Raw genomic sequence first — 24,599 nt, 5'->3', positions numbered from 1 at the left:
AGTATGCAGCTGTTGGAAATCTGAATTATAAACAGAAGTAACTGGAAATACTCAGCAAGCAAGGCAACATCTGTGGAGGGAGATATCAAGTCAATGCTTCAGAACAACAATCTGCACTCGTTCTGACGATGGGTTAGTTCCCTCTATTTCTCTTTGCACAGATGCCACCAGATGTGCTGAATATTTCCAAAACTTATCCTGGTCCTGCTGGAGAGGCTCCCTTCTTCTTCTTTTGCAGTCTCGTTTTTCTATACCCCTTTCAGGCTCTCTCGTGAATGGAGGAGTGTCTTCTCTAACTCTGTCTCTCATGTACAAAGAAGTTATGCTCTGAATGGTCATTCCCTGTGATTGATTTTTTTCTTGGCAACTGGGGGCAAACTCACCCTCCACCCTTGTGCATTTTTAGTGGTGTGATGCACTCACACTACCTCTAGGGCATAAGGCAGTCATGTGAGCAGGGCCAAGCCTAGGATTGCCTGAAGCAGCTCAGTGATTCCATTTGTATTACTCTTTCAAACCTTGGTCTCACCTCTCAAGGGTGCACTCATCACCTATGGTTTCCTTCACTAGTCCCATAGATTGAGGGACTATCTATGCAGACACTTCGACAGAGTCTTCCCTTGTCCTTACTTGCACCTCCATGACAAGAACCTCCACTAAGACAATCCCAGCCACACGCAGACACAGAGGAGCAGCCTCCATCTCATTTGAGGCCACAAGGAGAATACTGTACAGAAATGGGTGAGACAGAAAGCCAAACTGTCAACTATGGCACAGCTCAGCTCATTTGGGTGTCATTCATTTGCGATTGTGTAAACTATTATTTTTTATTGAATTCAAAAAGTCTATGTTGAAGATTACAGTGATTAAACCAACTCTTTTGCTGTGATGTTCCTTTTCAAATCAATGGAAGTTTTAAATTGCATTTTAAATATTCTGAAAACTAAACTAGCTGAGTTCTGACTGGCTGTTCATAAAACATCACAAATGAAAAAGAGGGAGGTTTAATTTGAGTTATTGTATTGGATTTTTTGAAGACATACCCAGTTATAGAATTGATTGTAAGATTAGCATCAAGATATAGACTGTTTCCATGTCCAGTTACTTTGTCAACATTACACATTTTACTTTATGCTTTGAAAAATCTTTTCAGTGTTTGCTTTTGATTGTATTAAACAGAACATAAAAAGTGCCATTAAGATAGTGAAGACGGTTTTTCAATATAGCTAAAAAACTGCAAAACGGATGGTGGAGACATTCTTGGAAAATCTAAGCAAAATAAGCACTCCAAAACAAGTGATGATTTAGTTTCCACAACACTGTCGACTGTTTGTACGTATTAGTAGCATTTCTGCAGCAAATCACCTTGCACTTAAAACTGTAACAGATCAATTCAGCTTTGTACAGCATTTGTAATAAATGGTCCTCATATTGTACACTTATTTAGCTTTACAGTGACTAAATGATCAAATATAAGTTGACTGTAAGTAAAGAAACATTCTGGACTCTGGATAGAAAGGAAGTGATGTATTTTGCAAGCATGTATTTATCATGTATTTCAACATTCTTAAACTTCACATAATTTCCCAAATGGCCAGTTCCAGGTCTTTGTCATTCTATAGGGGTGGATTGATGAAGGAAACAATCATTAGCTGAATCAAACATCTCACCTGATGGCCTTGCCTCAATGACATATCGGCTAATTGGTGCCTTGCCAGCATCTCCACTGGACCAATGAATCGTAATGGCTGATCCATACCTGTAGATCAATGGCTCACCTGGAGGACCAGGAGCACCTTGAGGGAAGGTAAAACATATCCAATCAGTCGAAACAGCATGTGACACTGCCTTTCACAAGAATTACCAAAAAACTTGCAGTCAAATGTTTTTTCAAACTGTAGTAGTTATTAAAATGGAGGAAATAACTCCAGCCAAGTTACACTCATAAAAAATCTCAAAAATAGCAATAAGGCAAATAATTAGTCAACTTTACTTTGTGAGATATTGGCTGGTTGAGGTTGGTTAGCATTCCAGGAGAATTCCCCTACCAAAGGTTCACTAAAACTCAGATCACTGGCTCCTTTCTAAATGATACACCGCTTTCCTTCCATTTCTCATATTCATTTCTAATACAAAGTAGGAAGGTCATGAAACTCTTTGTCACAAAATCATTTAACCAGTGGCCTGAGTCACTTCTTCCCTCCTCTCTTCATACCCTGGCTTCAAATCACATATTTCAATATCCTTGTTCCTTTTCACAAATCCATTTGATAGGATTGTGAGGTTATAGGCAGCAGATATTCTTTGTCACCAGAACAAGGGGAACAAAGGGAACATACAGGACCAGCACTACAAACTACTTTTTAAAAACAATATTGGAAAGTAGAGCTATTCTAAACAAAAAAGTCAGATTTTTTTTCATATAAAATGTTAAAAAGAGACATGATTTATATGGAGACTGAACTATTCTTCAACCCTGACAGACTTTTCTGGGAAACAGAATTCTTAAACAACACAATATTATTGCTTTATCTCTTGGTCTTGGGATCCATGTGGAAATTTAAACTCCTGATCATAACCCACTCTGGCAGCACTTGAAGTTATTTTAGGTCAATATTATAAATATTTGCAACTCAAAACAATTCCAATGGGTTAGAATATGATTTGGAGAATAAAAGACGAAATGGAGATACCTTCTCCAGGTCCAGTGGTAATATTTGCCTCAACTTCTGGTCCATACGTGTATGTTTTTGCTTTTATTCGATAAGTGTAAGTCACACCATCTGACAGGTCTTTAATTTTCATCCATCGAGGAGTATTTCCCTTCACATCCACAGTTACAATCTTACTGACTCCTGCACAATGACAGAATTACTGAACCAGCCAGTTTGCAACATACAAGGGCAATACACATCTAATTGCACAGATTAATTATGGGAAAAAGGCAAACAAGTACAATTATTCACTTCAAAATTAGAAATCAGTAAATCTGAATACAGTCATGTCCCTTAATTTTTTTTTCTCTTTCTTCTGCCAAGTTCTTTCTCTTCTTCTGACTATGCACGCCCTGCTGTGGAATATTTACATATACGCGGGTGCCCAATTGAATTTTTTGGCAGCTGACAACTACTCTTGATTAATTGTCATATGGCATGTGAGGAGTCCAAACTAATCACAGCATTCAGGCTGAGAGCTAAAATAAATGTCAGCAAGTTTTTGTTACTTACTATATTTGTTTCCTTCTTTCAATTTTCTCTTCTTTCTCATTATTGTGTTTATTATTGGGACACTTTAAAATTGTTTTCTGCCTTTGTTCATACTACTATTTATTTTATTTCTATGATTTATTTCATAGCAGAATCATTGCTGGTAAACGTACTATTCTGCAGATAATTAACTGAATAATACAAAATGGACATAAAAGGGAGATTGTAAAAATTAGGAAACTTTAATTGATTACATTTCTCAATGAGGTGCATTCCTTCTGCTGTTTGTCTACCTTCTGCACATAGTATGATAATCGTTTTTAAGAATAGATTTACAAACTATATGTTTACCATCAACAGGTGTGCAAGGCTCATAAACCAGTCGATATCCTTCAATTATTCCATTTGGATACTTTGGGGCTCCCCAGGATACATTCACAGAGGTTGTTGTAAGTTCACTGAATCGAATGTAGCTTGGAGCACTTGGAGCTGTTCATGGAAAAATAGCATTGTTAATCAGTCACACTTATCTCTAATCTCTAATCATACAATGAGGAGAGTGGATGCATGATAAGTGAGTTCTTTTAAGATTGCACTATTAGTAAAGATATTTTAATATTTAATATTTCCGATTCACATCATAATTTCACATGCCTTGTGAGGAGTCCAAACTAAACAAAGCATGCAAGCTAAAAGCAAGAAAGCGATGGTGAGAAGAAACAGACGGAAGCTAAAAAATGGAGCAAAATTGAGAATGTGTGTTGTGCTTCTGTATGTATGTATATTTTTAAAGAAATTACATCCAAACAGATTTTCTGCCAAACATTCTATTGTCAGGCTTTTGTTCCATATTTCTGTCAACCTTTTTCTTTATACACTCTTAAGCCCAAATTCATTATGGAAATTGCACTTGTAAAGGTATCATGCCAAATCTCAGTGAATCTCAGTTTTCTCCCTCACGCTATGTTCCCAGCCAGTACAGGAAAATACACTGAAGCTTCAGTTTGCAGTTCTACTTTCAAAATTGTTATTTGGTTTTGCTATTTAACAATAAACAATATTTTCAAATTATAGTGTTACATGAAAGACAGCGTCGAATGGATAAGTTTAAAATGGAACACGTTTTGTATCTTCTTATCCTTTTTCAGAGGTTTGAGATACAGCACCTTTCCCTCTTAGCCAGAGACTCTAGGTTTAGATTAGGTTAGATTCCCTACAGTGTGGAAACAGGCCCTTCGGCTCAACTAGTCCACACCGACCCTCCGAAGAGTAACACACCCAGCCCTATTCCCCCCAACTAATGCACCTAACTCTATGGGCATTTTAGCATGACCAATTCACCTAACCTGCACATCCTTGGACTGTGGGAGGGAACCGGAGCACCCGGAAGAAACCCACGCAGACACGGGGAGAACTTGCAAACTCCACACAGACAGAAGTTGCATCCAAGACCAGAAGGTGCATCCGTACTATTGCCAAACAATGTGATTATCAATGTACAAATCCTTCCAACATACACCATTGTTAGGAGTAGGAAGATTCCTGATCTGCTATGATGATCAGAAGAAAGATGGAGTCTCTATCATCACTACCCTGCCTTTTTTTGACAGCTTGTACATTACAGTTGTTGCCACAACAATGCTGCCTTGCTGAATGATCTATAACACACCAAATTCTGTTTCAATTATCTTCTACACTTTGCTTCCACTTCACCTGGAGATTATATATGGTCTTATCCACTAATCCGCATTATGTTTTCTGACATATATCCAGTGGTAAAAATGGGAGAAAAGTGATAAGGAGGGAAGGGGTGGAGAATGAAGGGGGAGAGACAGAGAGCAGGGTATAGGGGAGGTGGAAAAAAGTTAATAAAATGGGAAACAAAAGGAAGGGCAGAGATGGGGAAAGGGAAAAATGAGTGAGAGTTGGTGAAAGGAGGGAAGTGTTGGAGTAAGGTAGATGATCAGGAGCAGGATTGCCTTGACAAAGAAAGTGAAAGTCAGGTTAATGAGTCAATTGAAAGATGGAGAACAGAACATGAAAGATGATATCGTGGAAAGACAAAAGGGATGCGACAGTAAAGAGGGAAGCAAGAGAGGCGTGGGAGAGAGAAGGAGAAGAGAGAAAGTCAAAATGATCCCTTTCTTAATTTCAAAAATATACTTTATTCATAAGATTTTTTATATGCACACAGTCACTAGATCAGTTTGGTTCTGTATTCCTTATATATGGAGAACAATCAAAACCCAAGGCATCTCTTACTTATACGGGACTATATTTACATACATTTGAGATACTGGGAGGGTCTGATAACTGAATGTACTTTGGCAGAAAGATTTGGATGGTGGTCTTTTCCCACTGCGCCTTGGCGGCAGCTGCCCAAAGCTTTAGTTCGTCACTCAGTACATAGCCCTGGACCTTGGACTGGCCAGTCTGCAATACTCAGTCAGGGTCAACTTCTTGCTCTGAATGACCAACACATTTTGGGCAGAACAATGAGTGTCTCTCACTGAGTCCTGGGAGTAATTTTTTTAATTTCAAAAATATACTTTATTCATAAAATAGTCTTTATATATGTAGTCACAGTTCGAAACTGTACAATCATAGTGTATTTCGAACAAACAAACACTGGAGTTGACTCTCCTGACAGTTACAACAACCTGGAGGCATTTCTTACTTATGCAACATATTGTTCATACCCATTTCCTACTTCATCTCCACTGACCATACAATCTAACCCCTGTAAGTGCTTCTCCTGCCCTCCCTGTTACTCCTTAGCAATATCTTCTTTAACTCTGTTTTACTTTCACCTGTCAACCTTTCTTCCTCATGTATATTCCAGGCTGACACTCCAGAGCAGTACTTAGCAATCACTGTACTGATGAAAGTGCTGTCTTTCAAATGAAATGTTTAACCAAGGCTTTTTTAGCCTAGTCAGGTCTTTCCACCAGGTCCTATGGGAACTATCAAAGAACAGCAGTTAAGCTTTCCCAGGGTCATAGCTATCATTTATTCCTCAACTGATATAACTAAAATAGGTTAATTTTACTTTGATATTTCTGGTATCTTGCTTTGTATAAACTGGCTGCTTTATTTCTCCACCTAGAACAGTGATTGTGAAGTAGTTTGAAATGCAAATAGAATCCTTACACATTCTTTCCTTATTTTTAAAAGATGTTTTAGCCTATTGCTCTGCTGTTTTGCTAATCTGTTTCAACCGAGAAGGAATCCTTTCATCATTTGGGCCTGTGAGCACTTATCAGTTTCTTGAGTTCTTGAAGAGACTAGATGTTTATGAGCATTAATAGACAAAGAACATTTGTTTTGAGAAATTGTCTAAGACTTTGCCCCAGTAAGTTCAACATTAAATACTATGTGGATTTGTTTTGTTCCAAATAATATCGAAAACACTTTTATCTTTAAAGGATCAGCAGTACCTAAACCATATAAGCCATGCTCTGTCTCCAATGTGCAATTTCAGTCATTTTATCCAATAAAATGCAGATTATTTCCATGCTAGGAGCTTTTTGTAATCAAAACATATTTAATAATGTTGGAAATATAGGGATACGTTGATGTTAGAAATAATTCAAGCTTCCAATGTCACTTTGTAGCCAAATAATCAATTTAATGATTATTTAACAGGAAATAGCTACTGTTTTGAAGCAGCCAGGGTGGGTGGACACCTGCATTTCTTCTTTCCTAATAAGGCAAGACTTGACGTCCACCCATCAGTTCTCCAGCTAATTATAACAATGATGAAGATCATTGCAAAAAGTAATTGTGCATTGTTTGTAGAAACCAATTTCAGATTCTCTGGCATTATGTGTTTTTGTATCCTTCTTCTTAGTGGGTTTGGCAATATATGTACAATGAGGATTGTTTATGAGAATATTTGAAGGATAGAAGAAACAAACTACATTCATGTAAAAACTATGATTGCTAAAACTGCACTGTCAATTTTTCTGCATAAAGGCCTTTTATGTCAGCTTCCCTGCTGTGCCATAGTTTCTGATAAATCTTATTTTTATTTCCTTGCTAATAGGGAGCCCATAAAAAGACAGTTAATAGTAGTTCTGTTCTGTGGCTTTTGTAAGTAGCCTTAAAAAGACAGCGATGTCAGCTATAATTTTTCATATTAGGGATTTGTAATTTAAGAAACTGGCTGCTGTGACAGCCTATTTTGACCATATAGCCCAGAAAAAAACCTAGGAGTGATCCCTGGTTTTTGTTTAGTTATCGGATGTCAAAGTGGTTTCTGTTTTCGTTCCAATGAAGAAGCGGGCATTTCATGGGTTATGAAAACAATCATGTGTTGAATATTATTCACTTATTCGGTAGAATTTGACATTCAGGTACTCCCAGCTGCACCAGTAACAGCTTTACAAACTACAGATTTGTTTCCAGTAAGAAAACAACCTCCCGATTAAACTTAGTAGTCATGAAGGGATTCCTGGCATTATCAATAAGGTGGAGTTTAAATTTAAGATGGATGATGATCTTCGTTTTATAAGGGTATAAGAATCAGAATGTGTTAGTACTGAGCAGTGCCTTCAGCACCACCTAATTTAACGATTTGTTGGAGGAATAACTTAGGATCTTGGAGGAGTCAGATGTAACATTTAGATCCCCCTCATCATCTCTGTAACAATATCTATTGTACCAATGTAACCTGTAACTTGCTTCTACCATGCAACTACCTCTCGTTCAACATAGGAACCTCTTTTAGTTGGACTATTAAGTGATTTTCATCCACCATACGTGATAAAGCAAACCACGTATATCCTGACAATTGAAGAAGATGCCGGCAGCAAACCCATTCACATGCTGAAGTTCACACTCACTTTACAGCAGGAATGCTTGTCTTCATTTCAATCTTTTTCAAATGGCAAGAGTTAAACTAATTAAGGTCAATGAATAACTAGTTAAGGAACCACTGGAAGATTTCAAAAGTCTTCCTCATCCATGGGAAATTCCAAAGACAAAGAAGAATCCGTTTTTTAAAAACTCATACATGGTATACAGGTGTCCCTGGTTAGGCCAACATTTACTTATCCTGAACTGACCAGAAAGCAGTTAAACATCAACCACAATGCCGTGGGTTTTGAGTCATATGTAGGCCAAACTGATTAAGGGTAGCAGACTTTCTTCCCGAACTAGGCCTTTACAACAATCATGACAATGTTACATGGTCATCATTAAGGTGGGGTTGTTTTTTTTTATCTCAGATTGTTATAGAATTTAAATTTCACCATCTGCCATTATGGGTTTCAAACCCATGAGTGTCCCAAGAACATTAGTCTGAAGTTCTCGATGACTAGTCCAGCAATGTTACCACTTCACCATTATTTCCCCTTGTGATTAGCTATATTGGTGTAAGAAATTTGTTTCACACATTCAACATGATGGGAACCTGTGACCATACTGGTTTGGCAGAAATGTTTTCCAATGCTACCTACACTGAAGAGAGTTCAGACTGTAAGGATCAACAGCTTGTTGAGGAAGTACACAATAAAATGATCAAAGTGCAACATTCATTCCACAAGCTAATTGCCATGTCTGAAACTGATGTAACTTGGGAGTTTAACACAAGCCATTCCTGGTGAAGGGCTTATGCCCGAAGCGTCGAATTTCCTGTTCCGTGGATGCTGCCTGACCTGCTGCGCTTTAACCAGCAACACATTTTCAGTTCAACACAAGATGGCAAACAAATAGCTATGACTGATTTAAGACTGATGTTAGATGTTGATCAGAATATTTGACTTCCTTATCTTCCCAAGAAGAATCCTCAATAACTGTGACAGAGATTCTGTGGAGGCTGTTGACTTCAAATTTTTGCAGCATTAAAATAACTCCTGAGTGTTTTCATTATTTTTTGAGATTTCATGTAGTCTTATTTAAAATAAGATATTGAATACAATTTAGACGTACAAAAGTTGGGTATACACTTGGCCAGAATTCATTATGTTTGTTTTAGAATTCTTACAGTTAGAAACAGGCCATTTGGCCCAACAAGTCCACACCCACACTCCGAAGGGTAGCCCACCCAGATCCATTCCCCTACCTTATTACTCTACATTTACCCTGACTAATGCACCTAACCTTCACATGCCTAAACATTATGAGCAATTTAGCACAGCCAACTCACCCTTACCTGCAGATCTTTAGCTTGTGGGAGAAAACTGGAGCACCCAGAGGAAACCCATGCAGATACAGGGAAAACATGACAATCAGTGGCCTGAGGCTGGATTCGAACCCGGTCCCTAGCACTGTGAGATAGCTGCGCTAACCACTGAGCCACCATGCCACACCATGTTGCTTTCATTGGTTTGAATTTGATAGGAATTCTTGTTTAGTTCCACTTTAGATAGTATCTATATTTTCAACATTGGGAAATACACAATAATATTCACTCTAAATAAGGTAATAATAAAAGGCAGAGCTTAAATTTTATTGTAATATCAGGGAGACTTCTGCAAAATCCTTGGAAATAAGCTAGAAAGTGGTTACACAGAGTCTTGAAGTATTTTGGGTATTCCTTGATGGTCTTGTAATGTGTGAACCGGGGAATCAAAGATGTTAAGAATTAGATATTGCTAGCTATAACCTAATATAGACCCAGGATAAGACAGAGACTAGCACATTTATTCGGTCAATTGAGGCCAATGAACAACGAAAAATATACAAATGTATCCACTGGTGAACAACGGATTGGTGCAGTACTTAAACTCCATTTTCACAGACAAGTGGGCTCTACCATCTTGACAGAGGCTTTGAAACAGGTGCTCCCAAAGTATGAGAAAGAATGAGTGACAGAATGTTATTAGAACTCACCCTGAAAATGGCTGAAGCTGCTCAATTGCTATCATCGAATGACCAACAGATCATTTGTCATATGCAAATCAATCTCATTATTTACTGCCTAAAGATTTGATCATGCATATATGTGTTGCTACATCCTTGCTTCTTACAGGCTCATGTAGGATGCCGGATAAGACTGGTAATAAGAAAAAGCTGATTAATGGGAGACCCAGCACAGTGTCCCTGAATTCACTTAGCCTCATCATCGTATAAACAAGGTGGCACCTTGCGCCAAGATGCACCAATCACCTCTGCTGAGTTTAGAATATGATTCCAGGATATGACAATTAGAAGGATTTGAAAGATTTTACTTGGTTTAACTGGAAAATATTCTGATAAACCTGCAGTGATAATTCAAGCTTTACTGGTCTAGAGGTTCATTAATAAAGAGAATGGTAACATCAGGACTTCAATATTCAGAACTGATCTCACTGTCCTTCCAAGTAATTGAATGCTGTCAGCTGTATATATCATCACATAGTCACCATTACTTCCCCTGCAACCTGGATTACTTCAAAGTGATTTCAGATTGTGAACAGCAGCAGCAAATTTAACAACAAATTTGATGATTGCATTTCAGTCTTGACTTCTGCACCTTCTTGTTAAATAAGAAAGTTAGTACTACCTCAAAGTCAGCGTATGGCCACCTTTGCTTTCTGCATTCTGTTGCTAACAGATGGGTAACTTTTCAAGACTGTGATGCCAGCAGGGGGCTGACCCATAGTAAGAAAACAAAGGTCACAAAGAACAAAAGTGTTGCATGTTTGAAACATCACATTATGATGAGAGAGACACACTTTGAATCTTTCCAAAACTGAGAAACCCCTGAGGACCAGCAGATTTGATTCTGTTTTCAGTTCTAGGTAAGTTTTCAGGTTTCTTTGTTTTTCCTTCTCTTCCTTTGTTTAGTTCTGTGCGGGCTATCAGAGTAACGGGTTATGGCTGTTAGGGCAGTTGCATGTTCCTCCTGCAGAATGTGGCAGGTGAGAGACACTTCACATGTCTTTGCCGACTACATCTGCGGGAAGTACACCCAACTCCAGCTCCTCGAAAACCAAGTTAGGGAACAGGAGCTGTAGCTGGATGAACTATGAATCATCTGGGAGGTTGAGGGGGAAAGTGAGAGGATGTACAGAGAGGTGGTCGCTCCCCAGACAGAGGATAAGGATAGCTGGGTTACTGTCAGAGGGAAGAAAGGAACCGACGGTCAGAGCAGGGATCCCCTGTGGCCGTTCCCCTCAGCAATAAGTATACTATTTTGGATAATGCTGGTGGGGACGGCCTACCAGGGGTAAGCCACAGTTGTCACAGTTTCCGAGTTTCTGAGCCTGGCACTGTGGCTCAGAAGGGAAGGGGGGAAAATAGAAAAGCGCTAGTGGTAGGGGGCTCAATAGTTAGACGGATTGACAGGAGATTTTGTGGTCAGGAATGGGATTCCGGAAGGTATGCTGCCTCCCTGGTGCCAGGGTCCGGGAGGTCGCCAATCGGGTTTACAAAATTCTGAAGGGGGAGGGGGAGCAGTCAGAAATTGTGGTACATATTAGCACCAATGATATAGCCAGGAAAGGGATTGAGGATCTGAAAAGTGACTACAGACAGTTAGTTTGGAAGCTGAAGAGCAAGACCAATAGAATAATGATTTCAGGTTTGCTACCAGTGCCACGAGATAGTGAAATGAGGAACAGTCAACGAATGCAGCTTAACACGTGGCTGCAAGCTGGTGCAGGAGGGAGGGCTTCAGATACCTAGACCATTGGGATGCCTTCTGGGGAAGGTGGGACCTGTACATGAAGGACGGGTTGCACCTGAACTGGAGGGGTACAAATGTCCTGGGTGGGAGATTCGCTTGTGTGATTCGGGAGAGTTTAAACTAATTTAGCAGGGGGGGTGGGAATCAGAGCCACATGTCTGAGAGGGGGTCAGTTGCAAACGTGCCAGTGACAGGATATATTGAATCTAAAATGAAGGCTTCTCCCGCGATGAAACAAAGCAATCGGTTAAAGTGTGTCTGCTTTAATGCAAGGAGTGTGCGAAATATGAGTGACCAACTTAGAGCATGGATCAGTACTTGGGACTACGATGTTGTGGCCATAATGGAGACAGGGGTTTCACTGGGGCAGCAATAGTTGCTTGATGTTTTGGGGTTTAGACCGTTTAAAAAGAACAGGGAGGGTGGAAAAAGAGGAGGGGATGTAGCATTGCTAATCAGAGAATGCATCACAGCTACAGAAACCAAGGTTGTTGAGGAAGGTTTGTCTACTGAGTAAGTATGGATGGAAGTTAGGAACAGCAAGGGAACAGCCACCGCATTGGAGGTTTTCTACAGACCACCTAATAGCAGTAGAGAGATCGATGATCTCATAGGCGGGTAGATTCTGGAAAAATGCAAAAGAAGCAGGGTTGTTGTTATGGGTGATTTCAACTTTCCCAATAGCGACTGGAGCCTCCTAAGTGTAGATGGTTTGGATGGAGCCAATTTTGTCAGGTGTGTTCAGGAGGCAGACTGACAAGGGGAGAGGCCATTTTGGATTTGGTGCTCGGCAATGAGCCAGGACAGGTGTCAGATCTTGCGGTGGGAGAGCACTTCGGTAACAGTGATCACAACTGCCTCACATTTAGCATAGCTTTGGAAAGTGAAAGGAGCAATTACTGAGGGAAGATATTCAATTGGGAAAAAGAAAATTATGATGCTATCAGACAGGAGTTGGGCAATATAGACTGGGAGCAGTTGTTCCACAGAAAGGGCACAGCAGACATGTGGAGACTATATAAGGAGCAGTTGTTGCGAGTGATGCACAAATCTGTTCCTCTGAGGCAAGTAAGAAGAGGTAAGATTAAGGAACCTTGGATGACGAGAACAGAGGAAGTTCTCGTCAAAAGGAAGGAGGCAGCTTATGTAAGGTGGAGGAAGCAAGGATCTAGCACAGCTTCAGAGGATTACAGTCTTGCTGGAAAGGAGCTCAGAAATGGACTGAGGAGAGCCAAGAGGGGGCATGAGAAAGGCTTGGCAAGAAGGATTAGGGAGAACCCAAAGGCATTTTACTCATACGTGAGGAATAAGAAAATGATCAGGGGGAAGGTAGGGCCGATCAGGGATAGCGAAGGGAACTTCTGCGTGGAGTCTGAGTAGATAGGGGAAGCCCTAAATGAGTTTTTTGCTTCGGTTTTCACCAAGGAAAGGGAACTTGTTATAAATGAAAACTTACAGAAGCTGGGATACAGTCTTGACCAGATCAAGATTGATGAAGTTGATGTGCTAGAAATTTTGGAAAACATTAAGACTGACAAGTCCCCAGGGTCAGACCAGATTTATCCTAGGCTGCTCCGGGAAGTGAGAAAGGAGGTTGCTAAGCCGCTGGCGAGGATATTTGCTGTCTCACTCTCCACAGGAGTCGTACTGGAAGATGGGAAGGAGGCGAATGTTGTTCCTCTTTTCAAGATGGGTAGTAGGGAAATCCCTGGCAGTTACAGACCAGTCAGTCTTACATCTGTGGTCAGCAAAGTGTTGGAAAGAATTCTGAGAGAGAGGATTTATGTCTATTTGGCAAAGCATAATGTGATTAAAGGCAGTCAGCATGGCTTTGTGAGGGGCAGGTCATGCCTCACAAATTTTAGTGAGTTCTTTGAGGAAGTGTCAAGTTAGGTCGACGACGATCGAGCAGTGGATGTAGTGTATGTGGACTTCAGCAAGGCATAGAACATAGAACATAGAAAAATACAGTGCAGTACAGGCCCTTCGGCCCTCGATGTTGCACCGATCCAAGCCCGCCTAACCTACACTAGCCCACTATCCTCCATAGGCCTATCCAATGCCCGTCTAAATGTCCATAAAGAGGGAGAGTCCACCACTGTTACTGGCAGGGCTTTCCATGAACTCACGACTCGCTGAGTAAAGAATCTACCCCTAAAATCTGTCCTATACCTACCACCCCTTAATTTAAAGCTATGCCTCCTCGTAAGATCTGACTCCATACATGGAAAAAGGTTCTCATTGTCAACCCTATCTAAACCCCTAATCATCTTTTACACCTCTATCAAGTCACCACTAAACCTTCTTTTCTCCAATGAAAACAGCCCCAAGTGCCTCAGCCTTTCCTCATACGATCTTCCTACCATACCAGGCAACATCCTGGTAAACCTCCTTTGCACCCGTTCCAGTGCCTCCACATCCTTCCTATAGTATGGCGACCAAAACTGCACACAATACTCCAGATGCGGCCGCACCAGAGTCTTATACAACTGCAACATGACCTCAGGACTCCAGAACTCAATTCCTCTACCAATAAAAGCCAGTACGCCATATGCCTTCTTCACAGCACTATTTATCTGGGTGGCAATTTTTCGGGATCTGTGTACATGGACACCAATATCCCTCTGCTCACCCACACTACCAAGAATCCGACTATTAGCCCAGTACTCCATCTTCTTGTTAGGGTTCTGATAGGGTTCCCCATCTGATAGGGTTCCCCATGATAGGCTAATTCATAAAGTCAGGAAGTATGGGATACAGGGAGATTTGGCTGTCTGGAGAGCTTTTGCCTGAAACGTTGATTTTACTGCTCCTTGAACTGCTGAGCTCTTCCAGCACCACTAATCCAGTGTCTGGATTCAGAATTGACTGGCTGACAGAAGGCAGAGAGTGAGTGTAGATGGAAAGTATTCTGCCTGGAGGACAGTGTTGAGTGGGGTCCTGCAGGGCTCTGTACTTGGGCATCTGCTGTTTGTAGTTTTTATAAATGACTTGGATGAGGAGGTTGAGGGGTGGGTTAGTAAATTTGCAAATAACACAAAGGTTGGAGGTGTCGTCGATAGTATAGAGGGCTACGACAGGCTGCAGCGTGACATAGACAGAATGCAGAGCTGGGCTGATAAATGGCAGATGGAGTTCAACCTGGATAAATGCGAAGTGATGCATTTTGGAAGGTCAAACGCGAATGCTGAATATAGAATTAAAGACAGGATTCTTGGCAGTGTGGAGGTACAGAGGGATCTGGGTGTGCAAGTGCATAGGTCCCTCAAAGTGGATAGAGTTGTTAAGAAAGCATATGGTGTTTTTGCTTTCATTAACAGGGGGATAGAGTTTAAGAGCTGTGAGGTTTTGCTGCAACTCTATAAGTCCCTGGTGAGGCCACACTTGGAATATTGTGTCCAGTTCTGGTCGCCCCACTATAGGCAATATACAGAGGCTTTGGAGAGGGTGCAAAGAAGGTTGAATAGGCTCGGACTTTTCTCTCTGGAGAGAAGGAGGAAGAGAGGAGACCTGATCGAGGTGTACAAAATAATGAGAGGAATAGATAGAGTCAATAGCCAGATACTTTTCCCCAGGGCAGGATTGACTGGTACGAGGAGTCATAGTTTGAAGATATTAGGAGGAAGGTATAAAGGAGACGTCAGAGGTAGGTTTTTTATATAGACAGTTGTGAATGCATGGAATGTGTTACCAGCGGTGGTGGCGGTAACAGTCATTGGGGACATTTAAGCGACTGCTGGACATGCACATGGATAGCATGAGTTGAGGGGTGCGTAGGTTGTTAATATATTTTATATTCGGATTAAACGTCAGCACATCATGGGCCAAAGGGCCTGTTCTGTGCTGTACTTTTCTATGTTCTATTCCACTTTTCATATATCTTCAGCCAATAAAGATAGTGAAATCATCAACTAAATTGAGCTGTTGAAGATGGGGGAGTCAAATGATATGTTTTTTTCAAATGTTCCAGAGTTACAGTACAGTATTTAATCTGTGCATTGTTTACCCCATCTTTTAATTCTGGAAGATTTATTTCAAAATAGAAGTGGAAAAAGACTTGCGTGCATCTGGCATTTTTCAGTGTCTCAACATCCTAAAGCACTTCTCAACCAACAAAATAGTTTTGAAGTGTAATCATTGCAGTAATGCAGAAAAGCCTGCAGCCAATTGTATTCAGCAAGTTCCCACAAGCAGCAAGTGATAAACGCTGGATGATCTGTATTTAATAAGCTTTTTTGGGAAATAAATATTACTCATACAGCAAGGCAAACTTACTGTTTTTCTCTCAATAGTGATATTGGACCTTTACATCCACCAAAGAGGGAAGGTGGGACCTCAATTTAAATTCTTGTTTCAAAGACAGAATCTTTGACAATACAGGACTCCATCAGTACTGCAGTGAAGTGGCTATGAGAAACATATTTGTAAAAGTTGTGCATTTCCTTGTCAATTATTTGAGGTAGCTGCTGTTTGGGTAGAAAGTTTTGAAAAATGACTCTAACTCCCTGAAGCAACATTTTATAAGATTATTCTTTCATGGGATATGAGTAGCATTGTTGCCATATGTAAATACCTTTGAACAGAATGGATTTCAAGGTTATTTTCGAGGGCTATTCAGAGTCAACCACATTGCTGTGGATCTGAAGTCATATACAGGCCAGACTCCAGATATCCCACTCCAAAGGGCATTAGTGAACCAGATTTTACAACAGTCGGTGGTAGCTTTTGCTTAAGATTAGCTTTAAATTGCAAGTTTAATAATTGACTTAAAAATAATATCAGGTGTGCTGTCACCTCGGCAGTAACATTACCATGATGCTACTATCTCCCCACTCAGCCAATCCTGCATTACTTTAGTACCTTGCCAGATGACATATTATTCCATTGCTCATCAGTGATGTAACTTTAAATTCTATCTTAGAACTAATCATGAACTAAAACTATTTTGGTTCACATCCCAAGAATCCAGAATCACAAGCTAGCCTCTGAAAGTACACAGCTAAGTCTAGCTCATTTACCTTGAATACAGATCGGGTTTTCATGAAAATGTCACTCATTCCTGGAATTCAAACTAAACAGTATCAAGATTAAATCCGAAGCTTATTTCAGATTCCAACAGTTATCACTTCTTTTAAAACATGTTTGCACTTTTAAATTATTAAATTCTGTATAATTTGAAACTAAAGTTGCTAACAGATTTCCATTGTTAGTATTTTTGCAAATACTTTTGCAGCTGAGATCCTGTTTATAAGTAAAACAAATTTTGAAATTTAAATGCATTGACTCAGAATCATTTATAGTTATACTTCTAGTCCTTTCAAAAGTGCTAATTTGGGAACCATACTACAGGTGCTGGCAGCTTTTCAATGAGTCACATGGGTGTCCTTGTTTCATGTCTTATCCTGGGCAAGTGCTGGTGAACTGGACATCTCAGATGGGGTTATAGCAGCCAAGCCTAATCAAACCTTCACTAATCAAGCCTAATCAAACCATAAATGCAGATTTAGCATTAAGGATTATTGAGCAGCAGCTGATATTTACTCTCCTTGAATTAGCAGATGTCAGTTAATGTAAGGCATGCCAGCAATTTCATTCCAGGTCTTCTTGGTATAAAACACTCTGCTCAACACAAGGAGAACAGTCACAGTTTTCAAGTATATCTTACTTTCGGGGAATGATATCCATAAAATTCATACACTGTGCTTCAATGCAAACAAGCTGAAGGACAAAATCTAAACAGGACATCTATGATTTCACACCATTTCTATCAGTAAATTAAGCACAAATTGCAAGTCATTTCAGAGAGCAGTATTAGAAAGAATATAACTAATGGGAATATTGCTTTAAAGAGACACATGATTTGATGATCAATATTAAAATACTTAAATAGTCTTGTTCAAATGTGGTATTTAACTAGGTAAATTACAATTCCAACTTTCTACTCTAATTAATGTACCTACATCGTGGGCGGCATGGTGGCAGTGGGCAGCACGGTGGCACAGTGGTTAGCACTGCTGTCTCACAGCGCCTGAGACCCGGGTTCAATTCCCGACTCAGGCGACTGACTGTGTGGAATTTGCACATTCTCCTCGTGTCTGCGTGGGTCTCCTCCAGGTGCTCCGGTTTCCTCCCACAATCCAAAGATGTGCGGGTCAGGTGAATTGGCCATGCTAAATTGCCTGTAGCGTTAGGTAAGGGGTAAATGTAGAGGTATGGGTGGGTTGCGCTTTGGCGGGTCGGTGTGGATTTGTTGGGCCGAAGGGCCTGTTTCCACACTGTAAGTAATCTAATCCACTGTGTGAAATTTCAAAAAAATTATTTAATGGTAACAATGTTCATTTTGTGTAAAGGTATCTGTGAACCCAAATGTTAGTCCTGCACATGTTTACAAATGTGCTTTACTGAGGTTTCTTTATTACCGAAATTTCTAGAAACTACCACAAAAATGTTGGACATACTAGAAATGTGAAATAAAAACAAATGCTGAAAATTCTCAGCTGGTCTGGCGTCTACTGGGAGGGGAAACAAAGGCCCAAATTTTCAAGTTTTCATATTGTCAGAGATACGACCACTGACATATATCAGCTCTCTATGGAAGTCCTCACCTGCTGACCTCTGTGGGAATTGCCTGGGAATTCCTAATGGGCATTTAAACTTCCAATGAGCATTTATTCTGCTCCGTGGGACCCTCTGCAAATGTCTCCAAATTTCAGTTAGAATCAGAGACTTTGGATAATTCCAATGTATTTATCTGAATAGTTAGTCAGGAAATGGTAGACAGGAGTAAGCTAACTTCTAGGTAGCTCCAGAACTGTCATTCTAATAACTGATACCCTGATGAACTCTTGACCAATCCCTGATATCGTAAATACCTTATATCTCCCTCCACTATCATTCATCTACATCTTTGCATCAGAATATCACCTTTTGCATCACCCTCCCCTTGCCTCCTCACCATCCGCCTCTTCACCCTTTGTCACCCCAGCTACCTCACCCGTCACACCTATTCACTCACTTTTCCAAATGTAAACCCTTAAGAACTTCCTAAAATTGAAGCATGACACTATAGGCAATCTGAGACCATCATCAATTACCACCATCCACAAAATGGTGACCTGAAGAGAAGGCTTGTAGAAACATTAGCTCTTCAAAATTAAACTATTTTGTCTGTTTATAACTGGCTTATCCAGTAGCTGTATTATTATTAATTATTTTGTTACTCTCACCTGCCTGTTGTGTCCGGCTCCTGATAGGTATACTTCGAGGACCATCGCCAGCAGCATTAAATGCACTCACACTGATCAGGTAGGTAGTGTATCCTGTTAGATTCTTCAGCTTCACATTGGTTTCAGGGAGGAAAAGGGTCTTCAGTTTTTCTGTCTCATTTTGTCGCTGGAATTCCCAATAGTAAATCTAAAAGGAAAGCCATACCTTTGAACACTTTGAAAAACTTGTGCCTCACAACTTTATCCGAAACTATTCATGTGAAAAAACATATTTAAACATAACTCTTCATGTAACATATCTGCAACAGGAAAGAAACTTCAGAAGATGACCCGCCTTGCAACTTGGACTCCCGTTTTCTTGCCTTTTTTAAAAGTAGGCAAATACAATTAAAATGATCAACTGTAATGATTTCTCATAGAGTGAGTTAACTAAAAACATTTTTTCAAAATCCGCAATCCAGAAGATATTATAACATTGTGACTGTAGAAAATAAAATTTGTTGGAATTAATCAGTGACATCAGTTTCTTCCTGTCACCTCAGTTGATCACAACAATTGTGCATATTAATAATGAATATTGCCAAATTGATATTAGCCAATTAATAATAAAATCATGATCTCACTGAGTTTTATGCTGACCTAGTGTGCTGCTGGATATATATATATATATATATAATATAGCTGCAATATATATCTCTTATAGAGAGGGTGACAACATCCAAGATAAATTGACATGAAGCTGAGGTCAGGAATTCTCAATATCATAGAAGCCAAAATAATCATGACAATGTTAAGGTCAGAAGGTAGGAATGTTTACAAAAGATTTAGCACTCAACATCTCAGTTAACTCTGGTTGAAAATTGGGTAATAAGCTAGTTAGCCAAATTAACAAGGTATGTTGCAGAAGATGCAATGAGAACACCTAAAGTATTGTGTCCAAGTTTCAAGACAGACGTCCAACCCTTTTAGGGGATGCAGAAAAGAGCCACAAGGATGACCTCTTGTGCTGGATGTCTTATGAAGAAAGATTTGAGCATCTTGTATTTCTCAATCTTGAAAGGATGTGATCAAGGAACGGTCTGACAGCTGTCTATAAGGTAGCAAATGCTATGTTAAAAGTAAATTCTGGAAAACTGCTTCATGGCCTTGTCTCTCAAATGTAACATTGCAATAGGATAAAGCAGCATCCCTTTGATGAAAGATAATTCTTCAATATCAGGCTTTTTTCCACAAAGGATTACGAATACACAGATTAGACTTCTCACTGACATATTGAAGACAAATAAGGAATAATTAATTGTGAAGAAGGAAGAATGTTTTTCCAGATGATTGTTGATGACCCAGATGCATTAGATAAAATTATCTCAAATTATTGATAGGCATTTTGAATTAAGGACTTTAAAATATTATACTACTTTCAAAGTTGGGTATAAAGTTGCATGGTCCATTGTTGACAATGGGGAAAGATTAAAGCTAGTACATTCCCAATTCACATATCACATGATGCAATTTCAGAATGAAACTTCTCAATTTATAATGTACCATAAATGGATAAAGCTCAACACTCAGCACAGAAATGCAATTGTTTTGGTGTTTGTTAAATCTCAAGAAAAGGATGTACAAAATTGATTTGCAGTGATTTAATGGACACATATTTGAACTCTATCAAGAAATAAATTAACATAGACATGTGTGAGAATTTCAGCAGTAGTTGGGTTGAGGGAGAAGTGGGATAATTATATATACACATTTATTTAATTTCATAGTGATTCCAATTTTTATATTTTAGATTGATAATAGAAATGTATCTGTTACACATCAAGTATTGACTGTCACACACAAATTCATATGTCACGCTCAAGTAAGAACAACTTAAAAGAAAAGGTTAGTCATTCTGCCTGTTAATTGATCAGTGAATAGCAGAGGACTCATAGCTGGTAGCTTCAAAGGAAATACCAAATGAACCTCAGCAGCAGACTGGTATATTTGGACTTTGCATAGTGCATCTTGTCAAAACATATATTTTCTGGCATATTTTGAACAGTATTCTAGGGCATCTGTTCTTGTATTCATATACCATACTATCTATGTTTTTCATATGTTTGTTCAAATTAAAAGGACACGACATACTTGAGATCCTACAAAATTTAAGCATAGAGGGAGGTCATTCAACTCAAAAGAATGAACCAAAGGACCAGAATCAGTGATTATGTCTTAGACTTAGACTTAGACTTAGACTTACAGTGTGGAAACAGGCCCTTCGGCCCAACAAGTCCACACCGACCCGCCGAAGCGCAACCCACCCATACCCCTACATTTACCCCTTACCTAACACTACGGGCAATTTAGCTTGGCCAATTCACCTGACCCGCACATCTTTGGACTGTGGGAGGAAACCGGAGCACCCGGAGGAAACCCACGCAGACACGGGGAGAACGTGCAAACTCCACACAGTCAGTCGCCTGAGTCGGGAATTGAACCCGGGTCTACAGGCGCTGTGAGGCAGCAGTGCTAACCACTGTGCCACCGTGCCGCCCACATACATGTCCCTCTCACATACATGAAAATTCAGGTCAAAGAATCTGAATGTAATCTGTTAAATAGAATGCTGCAAACACATTGTAATAAACCAAAGGAAAACACATCAATACAGCACTTTCATGAACACATCATCCTTACATAATTCAATCAGTCCTGGTCATGACCCTTGTAAAAGAACCAGTGTCTTCAACCATCTCACGAGCTATCTTTTCAATCCTGGATTGATTAACCACTTATGTATTCCTTCTCCAGTAACTATGAAGGACTGTGGTTGTTATTTAAGATAAAGATTATGTTCTGCTATTTTTGAAAAAAAGAGAAGAAATTACAAGTTTTCTGATTTTTTCATGTTCAGTTCCAAAACTCTTACCAACTTTGCCTAAATATTTTATATATACCTACGGTCTAGGCTTAGGCTATTGATGATTCACTCAGTTATAGTTGAGCCATCAAAGCCTCTGATGTACCAGATTTAATGACACCAAGTTCAAAATTTATAAAGCACCTTTAACAGAACAAACCATTCTCAGACACCTCTGGGAGAATTAAAAGAAACAAAATATAACACCAAGCTAGATAGAGGAGATATTAGGTCAGATGACCAAAAACTGTTGAAAGAGACAAATTTTAATAAATGTTTTAAAGGAAGGAAGTAGAGTGATTTGGGCCTAGGCAATTGAAGACACGCTGGAAATAAAGGTCAGAATTGGAGGAATGCAGATATTGCAGAAACAAAGCTGGGAACAGCTAGATCATGGAGGGATTTGAAAACAAGGAGGAGAATTATAAAACAAATTATTGCTTGCCTGGAGTCAACCCAAGTCAGTGAACACTGGATGATAGGTTAGCAGTAGATGGGCAGGAGAGAGGAGCAAGTGATGTTACAGAAATGGAATAGATGGTTCTAGTGATGGCATGAATGTGAGGTCAGAAGTTTATCTGGAGTCAAATGTGACAACACAAAGAGGGGTGAAGTTGGTATTCAGGGAGTGGAGTTTGAAGTGGCAATCATAAACATAGTTTCAGTCTTCCCACTAAATAACTTGAAAACACTTCTGCTCATCCAGTACTAGATGTTGGATAAGCAGTCTGATTGGTAACAGTGGAGGAGTCAAGCATGGTGCTGGTGAGTGTAGGTTTTTTATATTTTTCTTTTTTTTTTCTTTTTTAATTTTTTATTCCCCACACTACCGCCTAACTGCAGTAGTGCTTATTTTTTCTCCAGCACCCATGGTGTGTGTGTGCAGGTGTGAGACACAGTGAGGGACAAAAGGTGCAGTGAGTGTAGTATTAAATGAACAGGTATGAAATGAGATGCTTCTTTACATCATGAGGTAACAAAGACTTCAGCAATCAAGTGAAAGAAAATGTGAAGAAAGGAAGGGACAATCTGCTGAAGTGCGAGATTTACATACAGGGAACAGTAATATATAAAACTGTGTACAGAGAAGAGTTTGCCAAGTCAGAAAGTAGAGACTCACAGATAGACCACAAGCTAACAGCCAGGACAAGGACAGCCCCATCTCTACAATGGGCAGAGTAGAGGCCAGGGCCACGAGCTTCATGGCAACATAAACCAGTGAGGCAGAGTTGGGTGTCAGCATACATGTAAAAACAACATTGTGCTTTTGGACATTGTCACTGAGGGACAGCTCGTAAAACCAAAATATGAGTAAATAACCAACCTGTACTGAATTTGTTATATCTTAGCAGGGTTAATAACAGAAGCACTACAATTTTCCTTACTGTTCTTAGATTAAGGAGAGAAAAATATCAGTGCACTTTCACAATTTAGTAGGTCATGGCATGAGAATCGGTGTAGAACAGATTTGTATTCATCTGTGGAAATTGTGAGGCAGATTTCCCTTCTTAACAGCATTATGGGTCAACAGCACCAGACTGCAGATGTTTAACAAGATAATTCAGCTACCACCATATCAAGGATAATTAAGAATAAAAAACAAATGGTGGCCTTACCAGTGATGCTCACATCCCAGGAACAAAGCATAAAACAAATGAGTCAATCCAGGCTATTCTGTTCAGTTTTGCAGAGCATCCGGAGCATCCGGAGCAATAATTGGTTATGTTTCCTGGAAGATTGTGGCTTGGGGTCACATTCTGGACATTAGAGAGGTCGCCATTCTTGTTTCTTCTTGGAAATATGTGGCCTGTAATGGTTTTCCCTTGTCTATGAATGACTGCTGTCTGGCTCTAGGCAATTCTGCAAACTCTTTTATTTGACTACTGTACATAGTATTGTTGCCTCTAAGTACACTGCCCACTTGGGTCAGCATGGTGGCTTAGTGGTCAGCACGGCTGCTTCAGAGTGCCAGGGACCTGGGTTTGATTCTAGCCTTGGGTCACTGGCTTGCTGGAATTTGCACAGTTTGTGGAGTCTCCCTCAGTCTACGTGGGTTTCCTCTCACAGTCCAAACATGTGCACGTTAGGTGGATTAGCTATGCTAACATTATCCTATAGTGTCCAGGGTTTGCAGGCTAGGTGGATTAGCCATGGGGAATGCAGGGTAAGATGGACAGTGTTGGGTCTGGGTGGGACGCTCTTCAGAGAGTCAGTGCAGACTCGATGAGCCAAATGGCCTGCTTCCACACTGTAGGGATTCTATGATCTCATCGTTTTTTTAAATAAAGTCTGGTTGAAGATTTGTAGCTCGGGTGTCCGTTGTTGTGGTTCTGTTCGCCGAGCTGGAAGTTTTTGCTGCAAACGTTTCATTCTCTGGCTAGGGAACATCATCAGTGCTATTGGAGCCTCCTGTGAAGCGCTGCTTTGATGTTTCTTCCGGTATTTATAGTGTACACTCAGACAACCAGGAACATGAATTTGACTGGGAAAACACTACCATCATAGGACAAGCCAGACAGAGAACAGCCAGGGAATTCCTAGAGGCATGGCATTCATCCACTAACTCCATTAACAGACACATGGACCTGGACCCAATATACAAACCACTACAGCTGAAACTGACACCCGGAAACGGCAAGAACATCCATCAACAG

General features: G+C 40.0%; 1 protein-coding gene across 1 annotated transcript in view; it reads right to left on the bottom strand.

The window, feature by feature from the left end:
• Nucleotides 1–24,599, bottom strand: part of sdk2b (sidekick cell adhesion molecule 2b) — a 469,615-nt gene that overhangs the window by 134,828 nt on the left and 310,188 nt on the right. The window contains exons 38-41 of the mRNA XM_060844513.1: nucleotides 19,044–19,230; nucleotides 3,558–3,695; nucleotides 2,694–2,855; nucleotides 1,671–1,796 (exon numbers count right to left, since the gene is read on the bottom strand). Of these exons, the coding sequence (XP_060700496.1) occupies nucleotides 1,671–1,796; nucleotides 2,694–2,855; nucleotides 3,558–3,695; nucleotides 19,044–19,230 (613 nt within the window). The remainder of the gene's footprint in view (nucleotides 1–1,670; nucleotides 1,797–2,693; nucleotides 2,856–3,557; nucleotides 3,696–19,043; nucleotides 19,231–24,599) is intronic.

Source organism: Hemiscyllium ocellatum, chromosome 25 (assembly GCF_020745735.1).
Source record: "Hemiscyllium ocellatum isolate sHemOce1 chromosome 25, sHemOce1.pat.X.cur, whole genome shotgun sequence".
NCBI lineage: Eukaryota > Metazoa > Chordata > Chondrichthyes > Orectolobiformes > Hemiscylliidae > Hemiscyllium > Hemiscyllium ocellatum.
The sequence above is the reverse complement of the archived record's forward strand: the minus strand, read 5'-3'. Positions and strand labels throughout refer to the sequence as shown.